Below are 21,279 nucleotides of genomic sequence, written 5' to 3'. Positions count from 1 at the left end.
TTAAATCCCTGGATTAATTAACTATCACTAAGCATAAGATGTAATTTTATTGTTCTCAAGAAAGGCGTCCAGGCCTCTCTTGAACTCATTAAGTGAGTTGGACATCACCACTTCCTCTCCCAGAGAGTTCCAGAGTCTCACGGCTCTGACCGTAAAGAATCCCCTTCTATGCTGGTGCAGGAACCTCCTTTCCTCCAGACGCATAGTGTGCCCCCTCGTCTTTGTCACCATCCTTGGTATAAACAGGTCATGGGAGAGATCTTTGTACTGCCCCCTGATGTATTTATACATGTTTATGAGGTCTCCCCTAAGCCTTCTCTTTTCCAATGTAAATAGGCCTAATTTTGACAACCTCTCTGGGTATTCTAGTCCCTCCATTCCATTCCAATGGATTTAGATTCAAAACATACAGCGAGGGGTGGCTGAGAGTCAACAAGTTTGTACTGAGGGCTAACAGATTGTGGGATGGACCACTGCAAACAAGGACCAAATGGTCAGCCAACTCGAAACATATTACCATTATCTCTTGTAGCTGTCTAAAGGCTGAGGAGTTCATCTTAACACACAGGCACCTTGCTTTATAGACAACAGATGGAAATCTGGCATCTCCACTTCATCCTATTCATCACTTTAAGGTTTTTTACAATAAGGAAGCTTGCAGTATTCATATGTCTGTCTCTACATTGTGGCTCTGAGAAAGGTCTCCCTAACTGAAACGTTGGCCTGAATCATGTACAAATACTTCCTGCTGCATAAATAAATCAGGTTTTATTCACTTGACATTCTTCTGTGCCGTGGTACAGGCTGTGTTCAGGTGTGACAGCGGGTTGTTTTCCGTGAAGGCTACAAAATGAGTAGCTGTCAAGTAGTCTTTAAACTTTTCTGTAACTATCAATACCATTGCAAGGAACTCAAGCTTAAAGAAACTATAGTGCACTGGATTACAATCTGTTGGTTTGAGGGAAACATTTGCATAAGCTATCACCTTCTCTTACAATCTTGGACTTGTGCAAGGACAAAACCTAGCCCTTTTTGCTATTATTGACCTAAACGTGAAATGGACAGTTGTAGTCAGGATATGCCAGCATAGAAACCTTTGTCATCATTTTCTTCAGTTGATTGAAGGAAACATCTAGTTCCTCAGTCCAGATGATTGATGGATTCCTTCTTGTCTTGTGTGGAGATGGAGCTCTCAACAGCTCTTGCAGAGGTGAAACAACCTGGGTCAAATATTTGGTAAAGCAACAGTAGTATCCTTCAAATCCTAAGAACCTGACCTCTCTGACAGTAGTGTGGTCAGGCCACTTCTGGACAACAGCAATCTTTTCCGGATCTGAAAACATTCCTTCAGCACTTACTACATGGACTGGATACTGCACTCTGGGTTTCAATAGATGGCACTCGGAAGGCTTGACTTTCCAGTTGATGAGAGTCTTGAAGACCTCTAACAGGTGTTTAAGATGTTTGGTGTAGGTTTTGCAGAACATAATTGCATCATCCCGATAAGTCAGGAGTGTCTCAAAATTGTTATGACTTAAGCATTATTCTATTAGCCTTTTGGAAAGTCCCTGGGGCATTGAACAGCCCTAACAGCATACAATTAAATTCAAACTGGCCCATCGATGTCATGAAGGCTGTTTTCTCTCCGTCTTCTGGGGCTACAAGCACTTGCCAATATCCGCTGGTCAAGTCCAGTGTTGAGAAGAATGCTGCTGACTTTCATGCTGTGAAGGATTATTCAAAACGAGGCATGGGGTAGGCATCTTTTCGGGTAGCTCTATTCATATTTCTATAGTCCACACAGAAGCAAATGTTCAATTCTTTCTTCCTCATGAGGACAAGTGGTGCCACCCAAGGACTGTGACTGTCTCTGATGACATCTGTGATCTTCATGTCTTGGATTCATTTCTTTACAGGCTGGTAAATCGATGGAGGGATGGGCCGGTATCTTTGCCGGATAGGTGGATGTGAACTAGTAGGGATGTTATGCTGGATGATCTCCAGCCATGCTACAATTCTCAATATGAGAGTGACACGTCCTCTCTCAGGAGATGGTTTTAGAGATTGGCCCTATTTTACCAATACATTATGACATTGATATTTTGTTAAAGGGAAACAATCTATAAGAAGCAAGAAAAATCTGCCCCCATCTCTAAATAACTATAAACTAGCTTCTCTGGGCAGACCAGACCCGCTACTGAATGCAAAGGAACCCATGTAATTGGTTTTTCATTTGCAAAAAAGGAGATGTACTGCATCAACTGAAACTAATACATCATCATAAAGTAAGCCCCTCAAGCTGTTTTTGGACAGTGGTATCAATTACTTCATTCGCAAAGTTCCGAAAAAGGAAATTCCAAACGCAGCTACCAAGAGTGCTAACTCAATTTGGAAATGGCACACCAATGGTGTACAGGAAATCAAAAGGGTCAATAATCTGTAAGAAATAGGATGTCTACATCCTTTGCTGGGTTGTGTCCTCTTCCACCCCTTCAAAGATTGTCTAACAATAAGCACCTTAGTAACATCTGATCATCCTAATAACTCAAAATATAAAGCAAGGCTAAATAATCGCTGCTGGGCTATGGACCCCAAAGTCCTAGAATTGTGGAACTGCAATATATAATTAATAGTACCCTCCAGTCTAGACTGACAATAACTGTGCACTGATCTTCCCCCAATCAATTGACACCACCCTTCCCATGTTTTACCGAAAGACTGCCATGTAGAGGGTGTGACAGAGGATCACACCAGTGACATCAATTTTTCGCTACGATGTCCCACAGGGAAGATGGGCAAGGCAAACCCACCGGTTGAGCATTGTTGAGGAACTCTCTGAAAGCCTGACAATTAAATCATGACAGTGAATCAGCAACACCATTATTATTGCCTGGAACATGTCGAGCCCAGAATCATTTATTTTAATGTAGACATAACAGAGCTAGGTGTGTAGAAGGCTAAGTAACGGAAGGGAAGATAGCGACTACTATTTTATGCAATGGAGCACACTGAGGTTGTCCATCGAAAAACATACTTTTTCTATTGGCAAAAGGTCCACCCCAAAGTTCAACCACTGATACTATGTGAAAAAGTTCTAGTAACGTAAGGTTTTTACACAATCCTTACTCCTTTCCAAGAATTAGGCCATATGCCTGAACACTACTGGTAAATATTGTGTGGCGCCCCTGAGGGTTCAGTCACCACAGAGGTACTGCACCTCACCCAGAGGTGTGGCATCTCCTTCTCTCAGGTAAGGATGGAGTGTTGCACGGGACCCCAACACCTGCACCCAACACTACACTTCTCCAGGCCGGCTGGAAGGGCATTATGCACTTCTTCTGCTTGCCCCGTCCCTAGCTGGAGTGGGGGGAGCCAAAGTGAGGGGGAACCATGTAGTGGGTGTGGGTGGAGGACGCAGACCAGGGGAGCACTTAAAGAAGATACATATATATATGGGAAGCGGAGGGAGAGAGAGTGAGAGGACGTGAGGAGCATAGGCTCTTCAGGAGCTCTGCTCGGGAGGCACGCTTGGCCTGTCATGCCCAAGACTGAGAAAGGAGTGGGAGCTAGGGAGGAAGGCTCCAGGAACTGAAGGGATCCCAGGGGGTACGGTGAGTGCTGGACGGCACCCGTACGCCCGAATCTGCCAGGCGGTAGAGGGATCAGGCTGCAAGAAGGGAACCGGTCCCTGGACTAGCCGAGTTACTTCAAGTCTCCGCTAGAAAACTGGAGGCTTCTGCACTTTCAGGGTGCAGTTGCCACAAACCGCACCTAAGCCGCCGAAAAGGGCACCAAGCAAGATCCGGGAACTTCAAGTTGTCCTGAGGGATCTCAAGGTACCTGATCAGGACTTTGTGTGGTGGGGCGCAGGGCAGGAGGGAGAGACCCAGCGCGGGAAGTCGGCTGAGAAAGGAACATACAGAGAGGGGTCCCGCTAAGCGCTCTTGAGATACGTGAGGGAGTGCTGAACCCCTGCCTGTTACACGCAGCGCGACGTGGGAGGCTGTCTCCTGTACAAGCAACATGAAGATTAACTGTGAGTAAACTTGGACGACTGCACCCCACTGTCTCTGTCGGTTCTTGCCTCTGCGTTACCACTCCTGCACTACAACGCCCAGCATCACCATCTGCACCTACACTGCCCTGGAGCTGAGCTCTGCCTGTGGGGAGCTGCACCAACCCAGCTGCCCTAACACCTACTCTAGAGGTCTGCAGCAGCGCTGGTACTCACAACCAGAAACCACAGGTGGGGTCACGAGACAAAACTATTATTTATCCCTTCAAGCAACAACTCCTTTTTAAGAGTGACCCCAGGGTACGGGCCCGGGAGCCGACCGCCGTGACATCCCAAGAAGGTAAAGGCCCGGGTACCGAGTCCCCCATATCCCCCTGGGCGAATCAATTGCTCCAAAACCTACTGATGCAGCTGACGCACCCCCTGGGCCATGTGCAAGGGATACCCGGAGCCGGATCTGGATAGGGGTAGTAGTCCTTGTGGCGGTGACCCGGTCCGTGCCCAGGGTGTCAAACTAAGTGGCAGTCTATGGCAGTAGATGTTAATTTGATTGTCGACTACGCCACCCGTTGAGTGCGGCTTTGACGCCGCCGCTGCAGAGCAGTCCGCTGAGGCCGGTGGTATACGTGCAGCAGTGATGGTATAACCCCCAACGGGAGGGGTATGGCCTCAGGGCAGCAGGGGTGGATGATGGGGGTTGTGATGATGCAGAAAGAAGACTCAGAGTCAGGAGATGCAGTTCAGGGTTTTTACTTACTGGTGTTCTTTTGGTCACTCTGGCCTTGAGTGACCACCCGAGCCGTGCTGCGTCCACCAGGTCCTGGACTCGGCTAACCCCCAGGCGATTCCGGAGCGTGGTCCTGAGCTCCCTTCTGACTCTCTCTCTCTCTCTGGCCGTTCCCACCAGGGATCCACCTGTGTCCGGCTCCCTCGGGTCTCTTGTTGGTTGAACCTTCCCTGGCTTCCCTGACCCTATGCTCGGTGTGCCATTCTGGTGGATTTGGTGAGGGTCGTGGCAGATCCTGCCCACGACCTCCGGTTCCTGGCTAAGGTTTGTTTTGGCCTCTGCCAGCTTGGGATCCGGTACCCTTGTCCGCCAACCCTTCACCCTTTTGTCTTTATTCTGGGGTCTTGGGGTTCCCTTCTTGTCTTTCTCTCTGGGTCCTTCTTTTCTCCTCTCTCCCTCTGCAGGCTTGGCTCTGGAGCTGGGCCCAGCCGGAGCCACAGCTCCCTGTCAGCCCTCCTGGCTGAGCTCCTCTGCTCTGCTCCTCAGGCTAAAAAGACCCTGTCCTAAGATGGTGCCCACCATATATACTCCCTCTATGTGTGAGCCCAGGTGACTAGCACCCAATGAGCTCCTAGCTTTACCCAGACTACTCCCCCTATCTGCCCCTACACTACTGGGATGTTCCACCCCCCTCCCACTCCAGCCAGGGACAGACGCTGTCGTACCTGCACATATACTGGTGGGAGTACCGTAGTTCTGTCCCCCGGAAATGGGATGTATGTAGTGCATGCAGCCTACTGAGCTCAGTTCCACACTCCATCCTTACCCGGGAGTGGAATACCACACCTCTGGAGTGAGGTGCAATACCCCTGTAGCAGCCGAATCCTCAGGGTGCTACACAGCCACTTCAGAAAATACGTTTAGCTCATGATTGGAGACCTCCATGGACATACAACAATGTGACCATTATAAGAGCTCTAAATGTCTTTCCAAACCTCTAAATCAGCTAGCAACAATCGAGTTATCCTAATTTTATGTCCAGGGAGGGACACCATTTTAGCTGCAAATGACAAACACTGATCCGGCAAGCAAAAACCAGCAATCCCAGTAATGATTTCATCTGGTGAAGAGTAACCTTGCTTACGGAACAGAAACCCTCAATCAAATGCATAACTTTTCAAGCTTATTTTTTATGCAAGCGAAAAACCATTGCCACAGTGTCAGTTTCTATTCCTAAAAAAGACAAGCTGGTAACAGGATCGACCTTCATTTCTGCTGATAATGGAAAACCAAATTGCTGGGAAAAGATTTTAACCCATTTATGACCTATAGGTATGTCATAGGTTGTCTCCCCCTCTTTGGTGAGGGCTCCAGCGATGAGCCCGCACCTTTTCCTGCACATGACAGTTGATATGATCAGCTGTCATGTGCCCCTAACAGCAGTGGGTGCAATCACGATCCACCCGCAGCTGTTAACATGTTAAATGCCAATGTCAAGCTCTGACAGCAGCATTTAACTCGCGCAAACCAGATGCGCGTCACTAATCCCGCCCATTGGCGTGCCCGTCACATGATTGCAGCCAGCCAATGGGTTGGCATGACAACCCGGGGTCTACAGGAGACCCCTGTGGTTGTCATAGCCGATCTGCTATTAGCGCCGCCCAGCAGTCGGCGTACATAGCAGATGAGCATTTTTGTTACACATGAGCATATACGGATGAGCATTATTGTTACACATGAGCATATACGGATGAGCATTATTGTTACACATAGTAGGGTTGAAGCCCTGCTATGTGTAACACAAGAGATCAGATGATCGCAGCTTCAAGTCTCCTAAGGAGACTTGTTACGCTGAGTCACTTCTCACGGCCAGGCCGTGAGACTGGATAGTCAAGGAGTCCGAAGTCACAGCCAGGAGGGTAGATCAGAATACCAGGAGGAAAGCAGATCAGAGCAGAAGGGGTTAAACAGACGGATGGTGAGAACAAGGTCCAAGGTCAGGCAACAGAAGATCAATAAACAGAACTCAAGGCACAGAGAACAAACCACACACTAGCTGAATGTACGTCTGGCAGAGATCTGGGGAAAACAGCTCAGTTAAGTGGCCAGGCATTCAACTGGGATAATGAACACCTGAAGATAACCAGTGCCTCCCAGTCTCAGATTGGACAGCCGAGCTGTCAATCACCACACTGACAGCTATTGTACGCCCCTGTACCAGATTGGATGGTCGAGCTGTCAATCACAGTACTGATAGCTCCAGCACGCCCCTGTATAAGATTGGACGGCTGAACCGTCAGCAACTGCATCCCAGACACAGTGAGGGGTGGAACCGTGACAGTACCCCCTCTTCTAAGGGGGGCCACCGGACCCCAGGCTTCTCAGGAAACTTTAGATGGAAGGCCCTGACTAACCGATCGGCCTTCACATCTCGAGCAGGGACCCATGATCTCTTCTCTGGTCCGTATCCCCTTCAGTGGATGAGGTATTGGAGGGAATTACGGACCCTACAAGAGTCCACCACTCTCTGAACCTCATACTCTAAGCCACCGTCGACTGAAACTGGAGGAGGCGGGGATGAGGGAGACAATACCGAGGGAACAAACTCCTTTAACCACTTCGCAACCTTGGGTTTTGTCGTTTTTGCTTTTTCGTTTTTTGCTCCCCTTGTTCCCAGAGCCATAGCGTCTTTATTTTTTGAACAATATGGCCGTGTGAGGGCTTATTTTTTGCGGGACAAGTTGTACTTTTCAACTCCATTACTAGTTTTACCATATCGTGTACGGGAAAACGGGAAAAAAATTCCAAGTGCAGTAAAATTGCAAAAAAAGTACAATACCACAGTTGTTTTTTATTTATTTTTTTTACCACGTTCACTGAATGCTAAAACTGACTTGCCATTCTTATTCTCCAGGTCATTACGAGTTCGTAGACACCAAACATGTATAGGTTATTTTATATTTAAGTGGTGAAAAAAAATTCCAAAATTTGGTAAAAAAAACTAAAAAAAATAGCGCCATTTTCCGAGACCTGTAGCGTCTCCATTTTTTGGGATCTGTGGCTGGGTGAGGGCTTATTTTTTGCGTGCCGGGCTGACGTTTTTATTGATAATATTTTGGGGTAGATCCAATGTTTTGATCGCCAGTTATTGCATTTTATTGCAATTTTGCGGCGACCAAAAAACGTAATTCTGGCGTTTAGAATTTTTTTCTCGTTACACCGTTTACCGATCAGATTAATTCTTTTTTTATATTGATAGATGGGGCGATTCTGAACGCGGCAATACCAAATATGTGTATGTGGGTTTTTTTTTTTTATATTTCATTTTGAATGGGGCGAAAGGGGGGTGATTTAAACTTTTATATATTTTTTATTTTTTTTATATTTTTAAAAACATTTTTTTTTCACTTACTGCATGCTTCAATAGTCTCCATAGGAGACTAGAAGCAGCAGTTGTCTGATCGTCTCTGCTACATACAGGGGACGAGCAGATCCACTGCATATAGCAGAAATGGTCCTGTGCTATGAGCGCCGACCACTAGGTGGCGCTCATAGCGACGAGATCATGACAACCACAGGCGTCTGCTGCAGACCCTGGGTTGTCATGCACGCCCATCGGTGACCCGCGATCACGTGACGGGGTTGCCGGTGGGCGGGGCTTATGACGCGCAACCCGGAAGCGCGCGTTAAATGTCGCTGTCGGAGATTGACAGCGGCATTTAACATGTTAACAGCCGCGGGTGGATCGCGATTCCACCCGCGGCTGTTGCGGGCACATGCCAGCTGTAAGAATCAGCTGACATGTGCTCGGTTCAGTGAGGGCTCAGCGCAGCAGCCCTCACTGAACGGGGGGTACGCAAATGTGCGTACTAATACGGCATGGGCTCTAAAGGGGTTAATAAGGATTTATGGAAAACATTAGGGATGCGAAGGGATGGAGGAAGCTTTAATCTGAATGCCACTGGATTGACCACCTCAAAGATCTCATAAGGACCAATAAACTTTGGACCCAACTTTGCCGACGACACTTTAAGTTTAATGTTCCTGGATGACAACCAAACCTTATCCCCAATCTTAAAATCTGGACCCACCGAACATCTTCTATCGGCCTTTAGTTTTTTGCAAGTCTGAGCAGTCCCAATATTCTTTTGAACCTCCTTCCAAACATCCCCAAGTCTTTGTATTGTGACCTCCACCCCAGGACATTCAGAACTAATCCTTTAAAATTCACCAAAATGGGGATGAAACACAAAATTACAGAAAAACTGAGATGTTCCAGTAGACTGATTCACTCGACTGCTAAAGGCAAACTCAGCGAGAGGTAAAAACGAAGACCAGTGCTACTGCTGAGCTGCCACAAAGCACCTTAAATTTTTTTCCAAAGAATGATTTGTCCTCTCAGTCTGACCGTTGGTCAGGTAGGCAGATGAAAAGGACAAGTCAATCCCGAGATTACAACAAAAAGCTCTCCAGAATTTAGAGACAAATTGTACTCCCCTATCGGACACAATGTTAAGAGGGATACCATGTAACCTTACAATATGGGACATAAACAACCTTAAGAGTGTCTCTGCATTAGGTAATCCAGACAACTGAAAAAAATGAGCTTGTTTGCTGAATCTGTCCACTACCACCCAGATAGCAGTTTTCCCATCAGACAGAGGCAAATCCGTGATGAAATCCATGGGCAAATAAGTCCATGGTCTTTCTGGAATTGGCAATAGAGCCAATTCCCCGGCCGGCTGGGTGTGACTGACTTTAGCGTGTGCGCAGACTTCACAAGCAGATACAAAATCTTTGATATCATTAAGCATGGATGGCCACCAAAAAAGTCTGGCAATGGCTTTCCATGTAGCAGTAACCCCAGGATGACCACTCAAGACGGAATCATGAAATTCCAGTAACACACGCAATCTTAGGTACACAGGCACAAATTATTTAGACCCAGGAGTAGCGGGAAGAGCCAATGACTGGGCATTACGGATCTCCTCCTCCTATTTTGAGGTAACCATAGAAACCGCAATACCCTGAGGAATAATGGAGGATGGAAGTTCTGGAGGAGAAACTAGATCGAGACTACGAGACAATATGTCAGCTTTCATAATCTTAGACCCGGTCTGAATGTAATTGAAAAATTAAACCTTGAGAAAGAGAGGGACCATTTGGCTTGTCTAGGAGATAGTGTAAAGGACATATTGATATTCATGCTATGGCAACTCCATTTTGTCTGCTTGCTTCAAAATCATGTTATTATGCTCTTTGCGTAGCATACATTCTTTCCTTCTTTCCTCTTGATTCACATGCAACTTTCCCACACTAACCTTTTCTCTCAGGAACATTCTATGAGACACCCTGCTCCTGTTATCTAGATAGTCTGAGCCAGGATGTGTAACCTTGTAACTTTCCATTGTACACCGAACTAACGATCATATGACCATATGTGTATTTCCGTAATAATTGTACTAACATTGATTCAAGCTTGTAGTATGGCTGTAGGTGATTGGATATAAACTCAAAACAATATAAAATGCTAAGTAGAAATAAACGGGGTTAGAGATTCTTGAATCTCCCCATACAGAGCTTTGCCTCTGTCTGGTTTTCTATTGGATTGCAATCAACCTTGTAAAATAATTTGACACTCACTTGGTCAACCGTGAAGGGTCATTACTGCCCTCCCTCAACAATAGTCTTTTAGCTGACTCAATATAGGCTAGATTCTTGTGATCAGTGACAACAGTAACTGGATGAACCGCTCCCTCCAAAAAATGCCTCCATTCCTCAAAGGCTAATTTTACAGCAAGTAACTCACGATTCCTAACATCATAATTTCTTTCTGCCGGCGAAAATTTCTTAGACAAAAAAGCACATGGATACAAGTTAGTCAGAGTTTTGGGCCCCTGCAACAAAACTGCCCCTACTCCGACCTCCGAAGCATCCACCTCTACAATGAATGGTTCTTGGAGATCCATTTGGATCTGAATGGGGGCAGACATGAAACACTCTTAAATTTTTCGAAAGCCTTGATAGCACTCGGCGACCATATCTTGAGATTTGCCCCCTTACATATGAGGTCAGTAAGAGGTTTAGCAATCTGAGAAAACCCCTTGATATATTTCCTATAATAGTTGGCGAATGCAAGAAAACGCTGTAAAGCCTTAAGATCATGAGGCTGAACCCAGTCAATTAGGGCCTGTACCTTCCCAGGGTCCATCTTAAACCCTTCTGCAGACAAGATGAACCCCAAGAACGAAATTTCCTGAACAGAAAAAACACATTTCTCCAATTTAGCAAACTAAGTTCTCCCTTAACCTTTGTAACACAACCCGGACATGTTCCTGGTGAGAGTCCAAATCTGGCGAGAAAATTAGAATACCATCCAGATAAATTACAACATATCTTCCAATGCAATGAGAGAAAATATCATTCATAACTTTGAAACACAGCAGGTGCATTGGATAACCCAAAAGGCATGACAAGGTTTTCAAACAGACCCTCAGACGTTAAAAACGCAGTTTTCCACTCATCACCCTCCTGGATGCGTATCAAATTGTAAGCCCATCTAAGATCAAGTTTAGAGAATACCCTGGCCCCCAGAAGCTGATTATATAGGTTGGGGATGAGTGAAAGTGGGTACGTATTTTTAACCGTGATTTTGTTTACTTCCCGGAAATCGAGGCAAGGACGGAGACCCCCATCTTTCTTTTTTACGAAGAAAAAAACGGCAGCTACCGGAGAGGAGGACCCTTCCTTAAACTTTCGTTAACATATTCTTTCATGGCGGCCTGTTCAGGCCCGGACAAATTGTAAATGCGAGCTTTAGGTAGTTTGGCACAAGGAATAAGCTCAATAGCACAATCATAATGACCAAGGGGAAGTAGTATCTCCGCCTCTTTTTTTTTGAGAACACATCTCCGAAGTCCTTCAGGTACCCCTGCAGACCCTTCAGACTATCGGAGCATATTTATACAGTTTTTAGACATTTCTTGCAACAATTATGGCCCCATTTAACAATCTCCCTCAGACACCAATCAATGACAGGATTGTGAATCTGCAACAATGGAGGCCCCAATACCAACCCAGCAGGTAAATTATCCAACACAAAACATGAGAAGGAGTCAGTGTGGAGAGCCCCTATTTGAAGCATGAAATCCATCGTAACCTTGTTGACCAAATTCCTGGATAATGGTGTTTTGTCAAGGGCGAAGACTTGCAAGGGTCTTTCTAAACTAACTGTCCCTATCCCTAACTTCAGAACCAGTCCTGAATCAACAAAGTTAGCAGCAGACCCACAGTGGCTGAACGCCAATGTTGATAACACCTGGTTCTCGAAGGATAACTCAGTATTTATCAGTACCCTAGAGGAGGAAGAAAAAGGTACCTGGGAGTCTGTATGATCTCCTCGGCCGTCATGTGTCGCCCAGCTGTGCTTGGTATCATAAATCCTTGAAGGGCGTATTGAAGGATTCCTCCACAAGAGGCCCCCATAACCATTCACACATCTCCACCTTCCACCTCAGACCACCAGAGGGAGCCCGTTAGGGATATATAAGGGAAGGTGGAGCCTGGCAGCAGTTAGTCTAGACTGGATTTGACAGAAAGCAAACCTGTTGAGAGAGTTCCTGCAGTGTAAAAGCCTGGGAGAGGTCAGTCTGCAGTGGAGCACGGTCTAGACTCAGTTGTAGCTCAGAGAGGTGAGCTTCTAGGTGTGCCGGCGCCATAAGATCGGTGAAGCACGGCAAGCTGCCGTTAGTGTGAGTGGCCTAGTGAGGGCCCGAGTAGGCTGAAGGCGAGAGGAGAGAAAGTACCTAGGGCGCAGAGGAGCTTAACTGGCTCACCCCAAAGCAGTTACTGGACACCGGGTCCGAAGCTTACCGGGATCTCCATGACCCAGTAGGATATAACCGGAATCCCTTGAGAACTACAAGTCCCAGGATTGCTAGAGTGCTGATACGTATCAGAGCCAGGAGACACATAGGCCCCGTAAGTTGGGAGCGTGTAATCCAAGAAAAGGCCCTACCACAAGGTCAGCCAGCGCAGGACAGAGACAAAGTTAGGCCTAGCTCCAGGCAGGTCAGAAACTTACTACGCAGAGGCAAGAAACAGGAGGCCCAAAACCCGCTCATTGGGGAGGATCCTGACATGCACCCTTCACCCTACAGTGCTCCGGGACGTGCCTGAATTTCCATCAGTAAAAGGTACTGAAGTGACTATCGTGTCTGTCCCTGTTCTTGCTCTGACCCCGCTGGGTCTCGCCTGTCCTGCATTCCCCATTAATACCCTGCCCTGAGGCCTAGCTCCACCTGTGGGGAGCCATACCATCTAGCTGCCTTATCATCGGCCTCAGTGGACTGCACAGCGCTGGTGAATCTCACCAGAAACCACAGGTGGCGTCACAAACTCTTTAATAAAACTTAACATCTATCAACGCCTTCTTTAAGAGCGACCCCAGGGTATGGGCCCGGGAGCCGACCACCGCGACCTCCTTAAGGCTAAAGGCCCGGGTAACCGAGTAAGTCCCATTTCCCCTGGGCGAGTCATCCTCTTCCTGGCGTCACGAACAGGATAGCGTGCCCGCTGCAGCGATGAAGTGTTGTGCCCGTTGCCACCGGGTACTGTGCGCCTTTATTCTAAACTGTATACGTAAAGTTGTGGAGAAAGTCACAGCCATCCAGAAGTGGCTGGAGCCGAAGAACCTCAAGGAGGTGCGTCAGTTCTTGGGACTAGTAGGATACTACCGGAGGTTTGTAAAAAACTACACTAAGAAAGCAGCTCCTCTGCAAGACCTCCTGGTAGGGCAGTCCCCCAAAGGCAAAAAAACCCCATTACACTGGGGTAAGGAGCAAGCTGAGTCGTTTCAGGAGATGAAGGAGATCCTGACAGGTGATGAGATCCTAGCCTACCCTGACTACAGCCAACCGTTCCTGCTGTATACAGATGCCAGCAACGAAGGCCTGGGAGCTCTCTTGAGTCAGAAGCAGAATGGCCAGGAGAAGGTAATCGCATACGCAAGCAGGAAGCTCCGCCCGACTGAGAGGAACCCAGAGAACTATAGCAGTTTTAAGTTGGAGTTCCTGGCCTTGGTCTGGGCCATCACTGAAAGATTTAAGCACTACTTGGCCTCCAGCAAGTTCACTGCCTACACTGACAATAACCCCTTGACCCATCTTGAAACAGCTAAATTGGGGGCACTGGAACAACGATGAATGGCTCGGCTGTCAAACTACCAATTTACAATTAAATACCGGGCGGGCCGCAAGAACGCCAACGCCAATGCCCTGTCTAGGATGCCTCACGAGTCAGACACAGAACAAGAAGTGGATGACCTGGAAGAGGTAGAGCTACCTCCTTTCATCGGAGTGGGATGATCCACGAGCAATGAGCCTCCAGGAAGCAGCGTGGAAAGACGTTAAACCCCCTGCCTCACCACAACTGGAAAGAGACCCAAGACTGTGACCCGGTTGTCAGCCGCATCAAACAGCTGATAACCCAAGAAGGTGCCTCCTTGGAGAAGGATGCGTCTCTGCAAGCAAAGCAGCTGTGGAACGAGAGAAGCCGGCTGTTTATCTACCGTGAGAAGCTGTGTCGGAGGTACGTCAATCCAAAAACCCATGAGATGGTATGGCAGATAGTGGTCCCGAAGACAGACATCCAGATGGTATTAGAAGCTTACCACGATCAGGCGGGGCACTTTGGCTGGAAAAAGCTAGAGACCCTGCTGAAGTGTCGATTCTACTGGGTAGGAATGCGCAGCTCCATTGAGAGGTGGTGCCGGGACTGTGGACCCTGTGGCCTAAGAAGAAAAGACTTCAGCAGCCAGAAGGCACCCCTGCAACCCATCAAGACGACTCGGCCCCTGGAGATCGTGGCCCTGGCACATGTCAAGCTGTCCACCTGCAGATCAGGGTACTCCTATGCTCTGACCATGGTGGATCACTACTCACGTTTCCAGGTGGTCGCCCCCGTCAAAGATCTGACGGCAAAGACAGCAGCAAAGACATTCCAAGCGTACTTCTGCAGACCCCACGGATATCCAGAGCAGGTGCTGATGGACCAAGGCCCGGCCTTTGAGGCTGAGTTGTTCAAGGAATTCTGCCATCTATACGGTTGTAAAAAGATCAGGACTACACCGTACCACCCACAAACCAACGGTCTCTGCGAAAAGATGAACAACATCATCATCGACCTGCTGAAGACCATACCACTTGAGGAGAGAAACCAGTGGCCAGACCTACTACCTGATCTAGTGGATCTGTATAATCATATACCAGTAAGTTCCACCAATTGCACTCCGGCATATCTCATGCGGGCAAGGCCAGGAAAGCTGCCCATGGATCTGGAGCTTGGTGTTGTTGAGCCTGAAGCTGATATGACCACTGAAGACTGGGACAAGACCAGACAAGAGCAGTACAGAAGAGTACAAGCTTGTGTCAAGGACAGTCTTACTCGGGTGAGAGAAAAGCAGGAAATGCACTACAACAAAAACGCACCCGCAGAACCTTTTACACCTGGTGAGACAGTATTGAAAAGAAAAAGACATAACCACAAACTTGATGACCAGTGGGAAAAAGACCCCTACACTGTGTTACCGTCAAGATTTGACAACAAGAAGACCTGCTTAATCAGTCGAGATGGAGGAAAAACATCTACAACAGTGTCCAGGGACCACCTAAAATTGTGTCCAGATTTACTGAAACCTCAGGAACAAGTGCCTTTCACAATCCCGGAAGAACCTGAAGAAACAGTGATCCACACTGACCTAGGAGACTTCCCAGCAGATTGGCCTCAAATAGGAGAAGCAGTAATTATTCCAGTACTCCAATTCTATGAACAGCCAGAAAACCCTCCACCGCAAGTTGAACCTGTAAGCGCTGCAGAAGAGCCAGCTCAAGAAGTATCCCCGGATGAAGGATCCCCGGCAGGAGCAGAGCAAGAGGGCCCAGCCAATGGTAGACTTGCCAGCCCAAGAGAGAGGTTAAGGCAGTTTTACAACATGGTTACACGTAGAACTGGTAGAGTAACTGAGAACACAGACACTGACACCCCACAAACCACCGCACTACGCAGATCAACACGTAGCACGAGAGGTAAACCCCCTGTGAGGTACACTGAATAAAATAGCAAAATTTCTGAAAGTGTAGATAGTTGCCCCTGGGGTATTGTATATTAAATTGAAATGTACTGAATTAATTGTGTATTTTTATGCATGCTTATCAATTTGTGTTTTACTTCATTAATTCCTTATGTAACTAAAGAACTGCGTGGCTGAGGACTGTGTGCAGTCCAAAAACTCTTATTGTATATAGTTGCGCTCCCTGGAGTGCCCTTTAGGTGACCTCAGAAGGAAAACCTGTCAGGAGTGGCTCTTTTGGAGGTCCAACTCGGGATCTTCATGCCCTGCAGCCACCCCAGGGCCTACGTAGAGGGTTTAGGACAGGTCCCTCAAAAACCACAAAGTAATCTACCTTGTGAGATGGACATCCTTGCTGGGAACCTCACCATAGGAGACTTGAGTTCTGAGGACACTCTGTATTTGTTTTGGTTATGTAACGTTTAAGATTTGTGCCTCCCATAAAGGGAAGATTGTTCTGGTATTGCTTATATTTCCTATTGTTATTGTTTTATAAAATGTACTTCAGCCCAGTAGTGCTGAGTTTAACTAGGGGGGAATGTGACGCCCAGCTGCGCTTGGTATCACAAATCCTAGAAGGGTGTATTGAAGGATTCCTCCACAAGAGGCCCCCATAACCATTCACACATCTCCACCTTCCACTTCAGACCACCAGAGGGAGCCCGTTAGGGATATATAAGGGAAGGTGGAGCCTGGCAGCAGTTAGTCTAGACTGGATTTGAGAGAAAGCAAACCTGTTGAGAGAGTTCCTGCAGTGCAAAAGCCTGGGAGAGGTCAGTCTGCAGTGGAGCATGGTCTAGACTCAGTTGTAGCTCAGAGAGGTGAGCTTTAGGTGTGCCGGCGCCATAAGATCGGTGAAGCACGGCAAGCTGCCGTTAGTGTGAGTAGCCTAGTGAGGGTCCGAGTAGGCCGAAGGCGAGAGGAGAGTTAGTACTTAGGGGGCAGAGGAGCTTAACTGGCTCACCCCGAAGCAGTTACCGGACACCGGGTCCGAAGTTTACCGGGATCTCCACGACCCAGTAGGATATAACCGGAATCCCTGGAGAACTACAAGTCCCAGGATCACTAGAGTGCTGATACGTATCAGAGCCAGAAGACACATAGGCCCCGTAAGTCGGGAGCGTGTAATCCAAGAAAAGGCCCTACCACAAGGTCAGCCAGCGCAGGACAGAGACAAAGTCAGGCCTAGCAGGCAGGTCAGAAACTTACTACGCAGAGGCAAGAAACAGGAGGCCCAAAACCCGCTCACTGGGGAGGATCCTGACATGCACCCTTCACCCTACAGTGCTCCGGGACGTGCCTGAATTTCCATCAGTAAAAGGTACTGAAGTGACTATCGTGTCTGTCCCTGTTCTTGCTCTGACCCCGCTGGGTCTCGCCTGTCCTGCATTCCCCATTAATACCCTGCCCTGAGGCCTAGCTCCACCTGTGGGGAGCCATACCATGTAACTGCCTTATCATCGGCCTCAGTGGACTGCGCAGCGCTGGTGAATCTCACCAGAAACCACAGGTGGCGTCACAAACTCTTTAATAAAACTTAACATCTATCAATGCCTTCTTTAAGAGGGACCCCAGGGTACGGGCCCGGGAGCCGACCACCGCGACCTCCTTAAGGCTAAAGGCCCGGGTAACCGAGTAAGTCCCATTTCCCCTGGGCAAGTCAGTCACCCATACTCAGACGTTCTCCTGATGGTTTGGTAGCCTGAGGATGAGTAGGGAAATCCTTGAGAAAATGTCCAGAGAGACCACAGTACAGACAAAGTCCGAGATCTTGTCTGCGTCTTCTCTCCACAACACCAATACTGGCAACTCTGATCTCCAATGGTTCCACCTCCGGTAAATGGCCTTGCTCCAGGGAACTATAACGGGCAGCCTGCTGTTCATCACATCTCTCACGGATTCTACTGTCCATTCGTATGGCCTGGGTCATGGCCTCCGCCAGATAACAAGGAGCATCATGGAGGACCAGGGCGTCTTTAAGGATTTCAGAAAGGCCTTTGCGGAACAGGTACCTGAGAGCTGCACCATTCCACAGAACTGCAGTGGACCACTGCCGGAACTCAGTACAGTAGTCCTCAGCTGTGCGACCCTCTTGTGCCAGGTTCGTGATCTTAGCCTCAGTGACCTGGATCCTGTCGGGTTCGTCATATATCAGTCCTAAACAGTCACAGAAGGTATCAACAGAAAACCGTTCTGGGGCTAGGGGGAATAAGGAATATGCCCAGGTCTGAGGACCCCCTCGCAGTAGGGACATGATTATTCCCACCTGCTAGGACTCCTCTCCTGACGATCAGGGGTGCAGGGTAAAGAATAACCTACAGCTCTCCCTGAAGACCCTAAACTGGTCTTTCTCTCAGAAAATTTATCAGGGAGGTCTATTACAGGTTCTGGAGAGACCAACTGTACATCAGTGGGTACTGACGACACAGCGACTGCCGACAGTGAAGAGCTATTAGAGGTTTTTATTATATTAGTTATCTGACCCTTCAGCTGACATTGTGATGACTCCCGACTCTGGCATTCCCTAGCCAGATCCTGAGTCATCAGTTTCAAATTCGCCACCTGGTCACAGAGCGTGTGAACAGTTTCCATACAGACGAAAAAGAAAAACGTATGGGTCAGACGTAATGTGACGCTGAGTCACTTCTCACGGTCGGGCCGTGAGATGGGATAGTCAAGTAGTCCGAAGTCAAAGCCAGGAGGGTACGTCATAAACAGAGGGAAGAGATAAAGGTGTAGTCAAGTTAACCTTCCATAGATCAGAATACCAGGAGGAAAGCAGTTCAGAGCAGAAAGGGTTAAACAGATGGTCAGAAAAAGGTCCAAGGTCAGGCAAAAGAAGATCAATAAACAGAACTCAAGGCACAGAGAACAAAACACACACTAGCTGAATGTGCCAGTAGCCAGGCATTCAACTGGGATAATGAACACCTGAAGATAGCCAGTGCCTCCCAGTCTCAGATTGGACAGCCGAGCTGTCAATCACCACACTGACAGCTATTGCACGCCCCTGTACAAGATTGGATGGCTGAGCCGTCAGCAGTTGCATCGCAGACACAGTGAGGGGTGGAATCGTGACAAGACTATTGAAGCATGTTAAAAGTAAAAAAAAAAAAAAAAGGTTTTAAAAATATTAAAAAAAATGTAATAAAATATATAAAAGTTCCACTCATTACGGGTGGAAGAAAGGCTATTCCGGCAGGGAAACAGGAAAGGATTCTTTACAGTCAGACTGTGGAATGCCCTACCACAAGCAGTAGTGATGGCAGACACTATAACAGCTTTTAAAAAAGGGCTGGATGATTTACTCAATACACATAACATTGTGGTTTACAGTTAAATTAGTGACAAAATTGGAAGAGGAAGGTTGAACTTGATGGACCTAAGTCTTTATTCAACCTACGTAACTATGTAACTGTAAAAATCAACCCCCTTTTGCCCCATTCAAAATAAAACAGTAAAAAAAATATCAAACTATGCATATTTGGTATCGCCGTGTTCAGAAACGCCCGATCTTTCAAAATATAAAAGAATAAATCCAATCGGTAAACGGCATAGCGAGAAAAAAAATCAAGACGCCAGAATTACGTTTCTTTGGTCGCCACAACATTGCAATAAAATGCAATAGTGGGTGATCAAAACATCGTAAAAATGGTATCAATCAAAACGTCAGCTCGGTGAGCAAAAAATAAGCCCTAAATTGGCCAAAGAGCCCAAAAAATTAAGACGCTACAGGTCTCGGAAAATGGCACCATTTTTTTTTACGGACAAATATTGGATTTTTTTTTCACTACTTAATTAAAAAAGAACCTATAAATGTTTGGTATCTGCGAACTCATAATGACCTGGAGAATCATAATGGTGGGTCAGTTTTAGCATTTAGTGAACAAGTGAAAAAAAAAACCAAAACACAATTGTGGAATTGCACTTTTTTTTGCAATTTCACCACACTTCGATTTTTTTCCCTTTTTCCAGTACACAATATGGTAAAATCAATGGTGTCGTTCAAAATTACAACTCATCCCGCAAAAAATAAGCCCTCACATGCCCATATTAAAGGAAAAATAAAACAGTTATGGCTCTGGGAAGAAGGGGAGCAAAAAAAGAAAATGTAAAAACATAAAAACCCAAGGTGGTAAAGAGATTAAATTAATCGAATAAACGTTGGCATAACTCCGAATCTTTCAGGCCTGCGAATAGAAAATCATCTAAATAATAAATGACAGACCTGCCGTCAGTCTCAAACTTAACTACTCACTCGCTAATAGCTCAAAATAATAACATGAAAACATGAAATGGAATAACCAATTGGGAGGCAAGTGTCCAAATAATAATCACCATCTAACTGACATCCAAGGAGGTGAAAGCAGTTAGGATGAATGAATAATAATTGAAAAGCAGACTCCATATTGGACTTTGCTAAAAGAGCCCCAACTCCGGCCTCCTGGACGAGCACAACAGCACTGTAGAAAGAGACTTAAAAGAAACTGAGTTCTATTCCAATGAAATTTGGTCGTTAACCAAATCACCCCTATGGTCAGATAGATGGTGGATAAGTCGAAGCATGCTCGATTCTTTTTTCTGAACTACTCCCAATGGGAAAACTCTAAAGTTCCAGAAAGGGAGGGCTTGAAAAGTACTGTCACGACACAGCATTTATTCTTCAGACGTATTTATCAGTAGGTCAGGAGACATAGGCCATTGTTCATATGAGTCTGAATGTTGACTCTTGAATTGATGTTTGTTGCAGCTTATTGTGCTGCTATCCTTGAGGACAGGGATGCAGGGTAAATGAACAATCAATGTTTGCTCATATGTTGATTGCCCATTGTATCAGTCCATGCAGCTTGTTGACCTGCAAACATTGAAGGACGAACTATGCAGATTAATTGAATACTTGAACAATGAGAGATGACCTCATCCCACCTTCCCCCTGACCTGTGGATGATGGCCTGGAGGACAGATGTGTGTATAAAAAGGGACCTCTATCCTTCTGCAGAGAGACTCTACAGAACAGCAGCCAGGGAACCATGGCTCCAACCGGAGGAATACATACAGTACAGACCAAAAGTTTGGACACACCTTCTCATTTAAAGATTTTTCTGTATTTTCATGACTATGAAAATTGTACATTCACACTGAAGGCATCAAAACTATGAATTAACACATGTGGAATTATATACTTAACAAAAAAGTGTGAAACAACTGAAAATCTGTCTTATATTCTAGGTTTTTCAAAGTAGCCACCTTTTGCTTTGATGACTGCTTTGCACACTCTTGGCATTCTCTTGATGAGCTTCAAGAGGTAGTCACTGGAAATGGTTTTCACTTCACAGGTGTGCCCTGTCAGGTTTAATAAGTGGGATTTCTTGCCTTATAAATGGGGTTGGGACCATCAGTTGTGTTGTG

General features: G+C 46.7%; 1 protein-coding gene across 1 annotated transcript; it reads right to left on the bottom strand.

Annotated features, from left to right (window-relative positions):
* Nucleotides 1–1,046: 1,046 nt before the first annotated feature.
* LOC141270350 (uncharacterized) lies at nt 1,047–1,487 on the bottom strand. The gene has a single exon (XM_073680486.1). It carries the CDS (start codon nt 1,485–1,487, stop codon nt 1,047–1,049), a length of 441 nt encoding a protein of 146 aa, XP_073536587.1.
* Between the last annotated feature and the right edge of the window lie 19,792 nt (nt 1,488–21,279).

This window comes from Phyllobates terribilis, unplaced genomic scaffold (assembly GCF_046119375.1).
Source record: "Phyllobates terribilis strain yellow unplaced genomic scaffold, ASM4611937v1 Scaffold_1__5_contigs__length_1240528914, whole genome shotgun sequence".
Classification (NCBI taxonomy): Eukaryota; Metazoa; Chordata; class Amphibia; order Anura; family Dendrobatidae; genus Phyllobates; species Phyllobates terribilis.
The sequence above is the reverse complement of the archived record's forward strand: the minus strand, read 5'-3'. Positions and strand labels throughout refer to the sequence as shown.

Coding starts and splice junctions, on each gene's coding strand:
- LOC141270350 (XM_073680486.1), bottom strand. CDS start 1,487: ATGTTCTGCAAAACCTACACCAAACATCTTAAACACCTGTTAGAGGTC.